The sequence below is a fragment of the Artemia franciscana genome, chromosome 8, assembly GCF_032884065.1.
Source record: "Artemia franciscana chromosome 8, ASM3288406v1, whole genome shotgun sequence".
Classification (NCBI taxonomy): Eukaryota; Metazoa; Arthropoda; class Branchiopoda; order Anostraca; family Artemiidae; genus Artemia; species Artemia franciscana.
The window spans coordinates 50,728,760-50,740,965 of record NC_088870.1 but is presented as its reverse complement, the minus strand read 5'-3'; the positions used below and the strand labels follow the sequence as shown (position 1 = coordinate 50,740,965).

General features: G+C 35.1%; 2 protein-coding genes across 2 annotated transcripts in view; one reads left to right on the top strand and one right to left on the bottom strand.

Moving 5' to 3' along the window:
• LOC136030541 (uncharacterized) overlaps positions 1-12,206 on the bottom strand; it is a 168,132-nt gene that overhangs the window by 75,563 nt on the left and 80,363 nt on the right. The window lies entirely within an intron of this gene.
• LOC136030543 (carotenoid isomerooxygenase-like) lies at positions 2,639-10,548 on the top strand. Its single transcript, XM_065709593.1, has 2 exons — positions 2,639-2,953; positions 8,263-10,548. Exons 1-2 carry the CDS (start codon positions 2,776-2,778, stop codon positions 9,996-9,998), a joined length of 1,914 nt encoding a protein of 637 aa, XP_065565665.1. The 5' UTR covers positions 2,639-2,775; the 3' UTR covers positions 9,999-10,548.

The following is a 12,206-nucleotide window of genomic DNA, read 5'->3' as shown; positions in this document are numbered from 1 at the left end:
TATATATATATAAGGTATTGACATTAATTAAGGTATATATTTAATGCATATGCATTTAATATTTTAGGTGTAATATATTTTAGTTCTTTGACAGCTAGAAGACACAAAACTAATCTTTTTCTTCTTATTTATACTTTTTATTCACCCTTTATTACTATTTATTATTGCTATTTGTTGTTTACAATTTTTACTTATTATTTATTGTTTATTTTTGCATATTATTTTATTATTTTTATTATTATCATTATTATTATTTAGAATAGAATATGATTTATTTGCTAAAATAGCACACAAGCTAGCATAAGCACATAAGAACAATTACAATGATAAAACAAATGTTAAGGGATAAACATAAATACAAAGTTAAATCAATTATTAAAATGCGAAACAAAATAGGGAACAAAACAGTTTATGCACCTCATGGTCAACATTTGGGAACACAAGTCAAGTTGGGTAGTCGGAGCTCTTGTCTTAGTATTGTCTTAGTCGGAGTCTTGCATTAGGAAGGATAGGGGAATTTTCTTTGAAGGGGAAAGAAGACGTCGATGATAGTCAGAACTAAGGCACTTGTGCAAAGTTCATGGTAAGGATGTGACCTCGTGATTCCAATGTAGTAAGTTTAAGTCTGGCCAAACCATGATCGTAAGTAGTATAGGACGTCCCCAGTACAATTTTTATAGCTCTTTTTCGAATATTTTCAATTTTAGAACATTGGGCGTTGGTCAACCCAGGGTGCCAGACAGGGCAAGCATATTCAAGACAGGGTCTTATACAAGGTTTAAGGTTCTGGATTGATATGGAGAACCGTTTGAGAAGGGAGAAAGATTTAGTGAGAAAACTACTAGATTTAAATAAGTGAAAAGTATGAGACTTCCAGTTAAGGCAATAGTACAACTGCACACCAAGCAGTTTAACCGTGTTTAAATTTGGTATGCGATGGTAATTATTAATTGGGGGTATATATTTTAAAAAGGAGAATAGCATTAAACTACTTTTAGGTATGCTTAGGTTGAGTTTAACATTGTCAAGGCCATTCTTTAAGTTGGTAATGAGTGAGTCAAGTTTAGCGACCAAGTATTTGAGGTTTGACAAAGGTTAAGTAATGTAGAATCATCCGCAAATTTAAAAGCGTTGTCAAAATTTGGTAAAACACTGTTAAAAACAATTAAAAATGCTAAAGGATCCAATTTAGTCCCCTGGGGTGCTCTACAGAAAATCGAGGTAGAACCTGATGAATCTCCGTTAGGGAGGACTACACATTGCTCACGACCAGACAAAAAACTAGATACCACACGTAAAACAAAATCTCTGACACCTAAAGCCCTTGCATTATCAATATTTAGCATTGTCAATGGTGAATATTTAGTATTCACCACTTTATTTTTACTTTTTATCCACCGACTTATTTATTATTATTATTTTTTTTATTTACTTACCGTCAAGACACGCAGACCCTAAGTACATCTTTGAGAATGGAATAGGGAGCTGGAAGACAATTTGATAGACGACTCTTTTGGGGAGGTGAGAGGGGAAAAATAGCGACTAAATTTAATTCTTCGATAGTAGGCAAAACAAAAAAAAAGCAATTTTTACTACCAATCTATAAAAACAGAACTAAAAATGTTTTCCAATGTAAACAGGAAAATCAAACTAATTTTAAGTTGTGCATCAACATGGCCTTACCAAAAGGTCGCAAAGTTTAAATTAACGCCTTGAAAATTTTTGGTCAATACCCCAAAAACTTCAAATCAAGAATTGGACATTGCTTTTGTATAGTTTCTTTCGTTTGGTTCACGAGACTTTTTTAAGCACACCGTCATTGGTAAATCAATCATTAACAATATTAAATTAATGATGAGCCAACAATTTTGTGTCTTTGTCATTTTATTGAGGGCTATTGCGAGGGGGTTTTCTGGAGAGGAATGGTCGTATTGTATTTTTAACTACCTAAATTGCCTATAACGTGAGATGAATCTAAAAAAAATATCTTCTACATCTTCGCGTCCCCTTTTCTCTTTGATTAATATTTTAACTGGTTATCGGGATCAGGCAAAGACACAGAGTAACCTTTAGACCCCTTTTCCCCCTAAATATCGATATTTTTGCCATTTTCCGAGTAATATTCTTTGCTCTCTGAGTAATTGATATTGTTTCCAATCGCCCTCCAAATTTCGGAACCCCACTAAAGTAAATTATTGCATACGACCTGATTCAAAACCTCAAAACTATTCATAGTCGCCCGAAATGTGTCCTACTGTTACAAAATTTTGCAATCATTATATTTTTACACTTAATTCTCAAATTAATCATTCAAATACGGAGCTTAATCAGAGAGGCCTTTGAGACAGGCTACCTAAATCTTATGATTATGACCATTTCCTCTGTTATTTAATACGCTTTCCATACAAGTCCCATCTTTTTAGAACTTTTCAAAATTATTCTCCCCCCCCCCTGATCTCTCAAAACCAACGAGCTAAATTTCAGCGCAGGCCCCTGATTCAAATATATCTTAAGAGTATGTCTTATTGTCCTCTAAGTGTCCTACTGTTACTCAATAAGCATGTGACTTCCTTTAAAAGTACCATGCGTCAACTTTCTCAAATTGCATAAAGAGTCCTGGCTTTCTGATTTCTTTTTCAGTATTGGAGAGTTACGTGAAGAATCAGTACGGTGTGAATACCTCGTACTAATTGGCACGTTTCTTCTCATGCGTGTGTAATCACGTTCTTAACGCATTGTCAAAGGTCCTTTGTATCCCTAGCTCTATTGTGAAAAATGCAAAGAAGGCTTAGTGAAGCAGATAAAAATCGTACGAAAAGTGCAACAAAGATTAATCTATCAACAAAGCCGTATTTGTCAAATGAGGACCATTTATACCCGAATTGTGATCTTTATATTTGGCTGAGGTCATGTACTCATGAAGTGAATACTCCAATTGTTGGATCAACGTCAGGTAAGAGTATAGTCTCCGAGATTCAAAAATAATATTTTGATGATTCACAGGCCGTAACCAACAATATTAGATCATTGCTTTTGAAATAATACACACCCCCGAAAAAAACGAACCACCCTAAAATAATTCCTCGGGAGAGGGATCCTAAGCATCAAAGCGGATATTTCAGAACATGACTTTTCAAGGGTGAGATTATAGGAAGGTATTGCTCCTGAGAGGTGCTCTCATCCCTTTTAACTCTAGGCAGGTTATCAAATGAACTGTTGCTCATATAAACTGAAAAATTTGATTCACGAAGCAGACACAGGTACTTCAAAAATTAATAAACTGATTAGTAAAATAAATTCCTAATAGAAATAACAAGTACAAATACAACAGGTGATAGTAACATCATCGCTAAAATACAACTGATACTAATAGTACTTGCATATAAACCATTACTAGCAGCAAAATAAATGAATTAGCATTATTGAATCTGCTTGCGTTTCCAAAAACATTAGTTCTCCATGTCTAGTCTTAAAAATTTGGCCGACCAATTTAGGCATTTGGCATTTAGCCAATGACAAAAAGAAACATAAAACCAGTGACAGATAAAAATACCTAAAAACTAAAAAATGAGTTCCGACCTAAATTGTTTACAAAGAGTACGAGGAATTGTACAAATTCCATTGTTTAATTGTTTAATTACTATCTTATTGCGATTAATTTTGCTCGACTAACTCCAAGAAACAATAGAAATTGTATAATATGTCTTGTTTCTTATTCGATTTTGGTAGTTCTTAAACTGAGTTTGTGAAAATATGCTGTAGGCATTGAAAAAAAAATCTTTAGAATTCAAACAAGCCTAATGAAAAAAATGAATTATATTTAAAAGCAAAAGCTAAAAATAGAAAAAAGATTATGTTCCAGGAAATTATATAAAAAATAATTATAAACGACTCATATTTAAAGCAATATTTAAAGAGGGAGGAAACATTGAAAAATCAACAAGAAAAACTCCCAAGTTGAAACTTTTTACCTTGCACACAACAAACCAATTCAAGGGCTCAGGCAGAGCTGTCGGACCAGTTTTCTGATCAGAATAATGAAATGGGTTGACAGATCCGACTGTTGTGAGTGTCTGCACAAACGCCCTTGTGCCATTCGTAAAAACCTCGTCAATTTGTCTTACTGTCCCAAGAAAAAACCCGAAATTACTTAAACTCTTTTATGAGCATAGATGTGACCGGAATCCGAAATATTTCGTAATATTTAAAAATCTCCATTGCTTAACTGTGACAGAGATTGGGATAAATCCGTCAAAAGAACAAAATGGCATTGTGCACGGAAGTTAGGGAAGAGTCACTAAAACAATGATATTCCTAAGATTTGCCCATTGTACCCCCCCCCCCCCTACGTAAGTGCCGGTGTCCATGTGCAGAATTTCTCGAAAGGGTCTGAGAAAGAGATCAGTGCCGCCGGGACATATTTTTTCTATGCCACCAATCTCAGCTCATTGTGAAAAAATTAGGGGATTTCAAGCCCCAAAGTTAAATAGGAAAAGTGTGGGGCCTCAGGCCGGATCGCTTGAAATGACTTTATATTTACAAAAGTGGGGTCTCCCGCCGGATTGGTTAAAATGACCTTATATTTTGGAAAGTTGGATATGATTCGTTCCTGTCACCAAAAATGAATAGTTTTTGCTTGTACTTGAGCCAGAGCCTATGACGTTTGAACTGAGGCGGAGTTTTACACTCCGCGAAACATTAAAGATGTGCACCGGGTGGGGGTGAGCAGACAACCCCTCAATATTGTAATTAAAAACTTGTTTAAACAAAGAATCTGCGCACTGACTTAATCAGGATGGATTCAAGTAGACAAATACCTTTAGCTAAAATTAAATCTTAAAAAACACGAAGCCTTTCCATGAAAGGCAAAGAGAGAATGTAACACTTAAAACGACGAAAAATTAGCTTATATGAGACCTAAAATAAACAGACGTGAAACCTAATGAAACCGAAACCTAAAATGGACAGAAACTACTATAAATAAGTAAATGAAATCTTATAAGAACATAAATAACAAAGAATAGCTCATAATGAACATAGGTAGCCACAAATAGACAGGGTGCTACCAAACGTCAAACCTCCCAAAAGCCTCTTGTCATTCGCCCCTAACTGAAAAAAATAGTGTTTTTTATTTCCAATTTGCATTATAACATTGAAAAATAAATATTGTTCAAACTTATAAATGAGCTTCATTAATAACCGAACAAAAGTGCATTTTAGATCATAGTTTTTTTCTATTTCTAGGCGAAAGTTTTTCAGTAGGGGGAATCCCTCAAGCTAATCTATGGTAAATATTCACAGATTATTAATTTATTACTTTCAATATCCGGTCGTTCAAAAGTGAACCGCTCTTTTTTAATAAAAAAAATTGTTGATATTCATATTTAGCGATCTAATCCATAGTCAGTTTTAAGTTTTCGATAAACCTTTTTGAAAAAAAGGTATAACATTAAAATGTAAATAAAGGAAAAGATCTTGAAACCAGAATGTGTTTTTTTTAACTAGGGAGATGAGTAGGGGGTAACAGTATGGCAAAGCAAAAAAATTCTTATTTTCACCTATGAAGCTTTAGCTTTCGCACTGCTTATTTTTCTTACAATATTAATAACATCCAGGGTTGTTGGCAAGGACAGAAATAATTTCGCAGTCCTTTCTACAAGCATGTCAGTTTAGGACTAAAATTTTCAGGCCCGTTTTGTGGTACATGTCCCTACTCATTTACAGTCTTACAGTCTTTCCATTTTACAGTCTTTCCATTTACAGTCTTTTTAACAGTCTTTCAGCAAGCTTGCTTGCGGCCGAGAAAGATTCGTCTCAATTATTTCAGCACAAGTGTAACTGTAAGTTAAATGTATGTTATTATAGCATGTCCATTGTATTAAGGAGATGTGGCACCTTAATGCACCGCCCTTTCTCGTCTATTACAGAGTTTTTTTTAGTATGTGTGGCAAAACTATTCATAATTGAATGGGCAGTCTTGCCATAACTTGAAGAACTTGGAAAAGAGATCCAAATAAACGACAAAAAAAAGCGAAAAAAAACTAAAACCCGATACCTACTTTCCCAGCAATTTTAGATAATTTGAGTTTACCTGTTTTCTTGCCGATATTCAGATTTAATGGAGCCTACATTGTTTTAAAATTTTGGCTTTGGTTTTTTTGATTAGAAGGAGTAACATTTTCTTTTAAAGTTCAGGAAAGGGCAGTCTTTGAAAATGTTCTAGGATACCTGCTACGAAAACATTAAAATAAGCTCAAATCAATTTTAAAGCTTTGGGAGTTCTTTGTGGTGTTACACACGTTGACTAAAAACGTTGCTGAGACACAGTACGTATTATTGATACTGTAGGTACATTCATTATACAGTACTTTGCTAAATATCTAGTAAAATCTTATAATTTTCTTTATTTTAAACTAGTCTCTCGTTAGTTTTTCGAACTGTTGGCACATTCCAGATCCCCTAATAATTTTTGCCGAAATTTAAGGAATTTGCAGATTTGGGAGTTCCCTGTTGCGCTTAAAAAATTTGCTAGTAGGCCCTCTGTCTTTGGGACGGTCAGCCAACGCTAAGGCTCACAAAATAATTTTTAGGGTATTGAAATGCCTTAACATTGCATGTTAATTTCCTGGTGATAATTTTTACTCTGCTATCTATAGCATTTGCTATCTATAGATTCTTCAACTTCTCCTCTTGAAGAAACAACTAAATCACAAAAAACAGCAATTCTTTAAATTCTTTTGTGTTATATTTCAAGATCCTTTCTAATGGCTATTTTACTTCTGGTGAAGATGCAACCTAAGATTACTGGTGTATTTTCAATAATATTAATAATAATAATAATGATAATAAACATATTTAGACATCCAGTTAGAGTACTCCAACAATTGCCGCATATTTTGCATAGTCAACGGGTGTCAGAAGAATAGAATATTCTATTTTGTTGCCAGAGTCAACCCAACAGAACAGCAAAAATAATAGAAATAACAATTATTATCGACTTTGTAACTGCAAGAAATGGTCGAAAGACTGAAATCTGTAAGGCAAGCCCCATTCAAATGCGGGTTTAGCTAGGTATTAAAACCCAGCCATCTTCACTATGGACCATTCAGGGCTCTTTATAAAGAGGAAGTGAACTGTGATTGGTAGAGAATGAATATACCTAAACATTGATGTCTGGCTAAGCATGCATGTGAATTGGCTTTAGGGTAGGTCCTTCGCGTATGGGGGGAGGGAGCGCCTCCAATGTTTTTGGACACTTGGAAAAAAATGAGCTAATAAAATCATAGCGTGCAGCACCAAGATTTTTCCAATGTCACAAAATTTTTAATTCGGTTAATAAAGACCACGAAAATACTGAAATGTCGAGCTTGCTCGGTAAACACAGTAATTTTACTGACTCCTGCCATGATTTTACAGATGAGGCCGCAATTTTCCATTTGGCTAAATAAAAAGCATGAAAATAGCGACATGGCATAAACCAAAATCTCATTCTTGGTCGATAAATGCAGCAGTTTACCGACTTGTGCAGTGATTCTGCGCATCGTATTCGAAACAGACATTGTGCTAAGTATTGATAAAAAAAAAAAGTCAGTAAAAATTAACAGCCAGTCGGTAAAATCCCTCGCCTCCCAAAAAAAATTTGGCTAGCAACAATCCTGCCTTAGGGTCACAGATTTGAATTGACTGGATCGATTAGTGAACACCGTTGGTTAAAAATTTTCCGTATATCAAATTTAAAAAGATTAAACTAAGTGTTTCTTTAGATAACAGTATATCATGAGCTTGACGGTTTAACTTTTTTTTCAGTTCATTTGAATTTTATCATTATGAATTAATAAAAAAAGTTTTAACTTTATAACATGCAAACTAAAATTTCATTATGAACTATAAAAAGAATTACCGAAGTTTATTATTTTTATACGAAATGTTAGAATATATTCCCTATAAAGACAATTAAAAGGGGGGTTAGACAGATACTTTAAAGAAAGAATAAAAATCAAAGCGATCGAATCGGTTGGCTAAAAAAGAAGCAAATTTGGAAAAAAAGAGGCAAACAACAAGTAAATAACCAGCAAGCTACTAGCGATAAACAAATAAATTACCGGGTCGAAATCATAGTGGAATTTAACATAAAAACAATATAACTGTGAAGTTGGAAGAACTTTAAGAATTCTTTGAGTTTAATTATTTCCAATTAATCTAATTCATATCTAATATAAATCTATTTTCATTTATTTTAATTTAATCTAGACCTTATTTCAGGTGAAATTCCAACATGGCTACGAGGTTCCCTATATCGCAACGGCCCGGGGTATATTGAATATGAAAATCAGACAGTGAATCACATCTTTGATGGTGCTGGCCTCCTGCATAGATTTGGACTACGTAACGGATGTGTTACCTACCAAAACCAGCTAACAAAGTCCAAATCTTATCTCAGAAATTCCTCGCAACAACGAGTAACCATCAACGAGTTTGCAACACCTGCAGCGTTAGATCCATGCAAAACGATTTTTCATAAAGTGTCATCGCTATTTACAGAGCTTGATGAGGTATTTTCTGACAACCCAATGATCAGTGTCTATCCTATTGGAAATGAGCTGTTTGCTTTTGCTGAGACTCCATTTGCTTTCCAATTCGACCCAGTAACTTTGAAAACTATCGGAAGAGCGAACTTGTATAATGATGTGGGTTTTACGTCCCACTCATCCCATCCCCATGTAATGCCAGATGGAACTGTATTTCACCTAGGGCAACAAATTGACCTGAAAGGTCCGGGCTACTCAATCCTTAAAATACCAAGAAAAAAAGAAAAAGAAACAATAAATTCTAGATCCAAGGTCGATTACGATAGCTGTGACACCGAACTCTCAGCTTATGAGACAGATTCCACTTCAGGAGTAAGTGACGGAGAGGAGGAAACAAGGTCTGTCTCACCGAGTTTATCTGACAGGAGCTTCATTTCAACGGACTCGAATGAAAACACGAAAAGACAAGTATCTGAGAAGCAAGTTATTGATTTAAAGGAGAAGTCACCGTTCAGACGTGGCGAGATAATAGTAAAAGTGCCATGTCGATGGAAGACCCAGCCATCGTATATGCACAGCTTTTCTGTAACTGACAATTACTTTATTCTTGTAGAGCAGCCACTAGCAGCACCATTAGCTCAGGTCTTCCGGAATGTAATGAAAGGACGACCTTTGGTAGATGCCCTTGTTTTTAACGAAGATGAAAGTACAATTTTCAGAGTGATATCTAGGGCAACGGGTCAAGAGATACCAGTAAGATATTCAACTGAGACCTTCTTCTTCTTACATACAATCAATGCATATGAAGAAGATGGACATATTGTAATTGATATATGCTGTTATAAGAATCCCAGAATGTTGGAGTGTATGTACATTGAAGCTTTAAAGAACGGCCAATCAGATGAAGATTATGCTAAGCTCTTTCGCGGGAGACCTAAAAGATTTGTAATTCCAATTAATCCCCCTACCAACAAACCGGGAAATTTAAATACACTTTCGTACAGCCACAGCATAGCCTCTTGGTATCGAAATGGTAAAGAAATTTATATTAATCCAGAAATAATTGCGGATATCGGCTGTGAAACGCCACGAATTAACTATGATGTATACAACTCAAAAAAATATCGATATTTTTATGCTATATCATCTGACGTTGATATGGACAACCCAGGTACTTTAATAAAAGTTGATATCAATGAGACAAATTATAAGACATGGTGCGAAAAAGACATTTTCCCGTCAGAACCCGTTTTTGTTCCTCGTCCTGACGCTATTGATGAAGATGATGGGGTTATATTGTCGAGTTTAATCTTTGCCCGAGGGGAAACAAATAAAGTCGGCCTACTTATATTAGATGCGAAAACGTGGACTGAGATAAGCAGAACTGTATTTGTCACGCCTGGTCCTATTCCTAAGTGTTTACATGGATGGTATGCGTCAAATACACAAAATTCAGATGCTTTCACCTAAATGAGAGCTCCATTGCAAGGAAAAAAGGACATACACCCTAAAAAATGACATCTATTCCTAGATTAACCTAAAAAATGACATCTCTCCAACGGCTTAGATACCAACACAGTTATGAAAACTTGATTTATTTTTGGGACACAGGGCGCGGTAGTGATGCTAGTGGCTGGAGACAGGAAACTGGTAGCACAGCTTAGATAACCAATATTGGTATCTGCTGTGTATACAACAACAAAAAATTGCGTTCCCGCCTATGGTGTTGTAGTACAATCTACGCGTCGGAGCGCGGGCTTAGAGGAGGCGCCAAGTTCAGAGCTCTGTACCGAAAGCTTCTCATGGGCAAGATAGGAGTTTTCCTAACTTCATATTGGTATCTAAGCTGTGATCTATCACTAGATTTCAACATCGGACTAACATTGAAGTATACATGTGGTGTAGTGAACTAAAGAGGGTTATTCGTGGTTTAAACAATAGGTATTCGATTCGTTTAAGAGCCTGATATTTAAAACTTTTTATTGTCTTATTTTTGAATTAAATTCTATGAATAATGAAATACCCAGGATGACAAGGGATTTTAATTAGATTTAGGTGAAACAAATTTTTTCAACTGAAAGTAATGAGCAACATTGGAACTTAAAACAAACAGAAATTATTATGTATATGAGCGGGATAGCCCTTCGTCAATACCTCGTTCTATACATCAAAGTTCGAATTTTGTTCCAACTCTTTAAGAATGACCCCTGAATCACAAAAGCCGTTTGATTAAAATAAATAGCTCTTTTAAAAGTGCTAAAAAAAACTTTAGAGTAAAGAGTGAGGTACTGAAGAGGGGCGAGCCCCCTCATATACGTAATAATTTCTGTCCGTTTTAAGTTTTAATGTTGCTACTTATTTTCAGTTGAATAAACTTGCTTTTTTTAATTTCCGATCGTTTTTTAAATAATGCTGGGAAATCCAGCACCCTCTTCATAGAAAATTCCCTTCCCCTATGAGAAAATCCTCCATGGTAGTATCCTCCAACGTAAAATCTTCTCTCCCCCACCACAAAAATTCTCTGAAAATGTGTGTATACTTTGCAGTTACCAATACTGTGTGTAAACAATGGGCAAAGGTCAAAACTTGCAGCCCTTTTCTCGGTGAATATGGGGGATTCAGTAGTCCTCAAAGACATAGTTATTACAATTTTTTACTATTTTGAACAACATGGCTATCTCCAAATTTTGATCGGGTGACTTTTGAGGGGGCCTAGTTGCCCTCCAATTTCTTTGGTCACTTAAAAAAGGCACTAGAACTTTTAATTCCCGTTCAAATGAGTCCTCACGCGATATTCTAGGACCACTGGGCAAAAAAAACTCCCCTGGGGAAAACGAAACCACAAAAAACAACAAAAAAAAAACAATAAACACAGACCCGTGATCTTTCTTTTGGCAAAAAAAAAAAAAAAATACAAAATCCCATTTTTGCAGATAGGTACTTGAAACTCTACAGTAGGGTCGTCCGGTACGCTGAATCTATTGGTGTGATTTTCACTAAGATTTTAGGACTTTTAGGGAGTGTTTTCCTCTTTTTTTGAAAACAAGGCAAATTTTCTCAGGCTTGTAACTTTTGAACGGTAAGACTAAACTTGATAAAACTTACATATTTTAAATCAAGATAAAAATCCAATTCTTTTGATGTATTTATTGGTATCAAAATTCCGTTTTTAGAGTTTCCGTTACTATTGAGCCAGGTCGCTCCTTACTTACAGTTCGTCACCACGCACTCTTTGATTTTGAATGATATAAAAAAAAAGATTTCTTAACTGAAAGTAAGGAGCGAAATTAAAACTTAAAACGAACAGAAATTATTCCGTATATGAAAGGGGCTGTCCCCTCCTCAACGCCTCAATTTTTACCCCAAAGTTTGACTCTTTGTCACAGCTCTACTCATTGAAAGAATAAAAACTTTAGCGGAACTCAGGCAAAATTAAAACGAAATTTGCGTATTAATTTTGGCAGATTTATTCCGTATATTAAGAGTTGCCCCCTCCTCAATACATTGCTCTTTACGCTAAAGCTGTTAGCACTTTCATAAAAATGTTTTCTATTCTAATTGAACGGCCCCACGGGTTTCAGTACACCCTCTTAAAAAATTAGGACAAATAGTCAAACTTTAGCGTAAAGAGCAAGGTATTGAGGAGGGAACAACCCTTCATATATGGAATAATTTCTC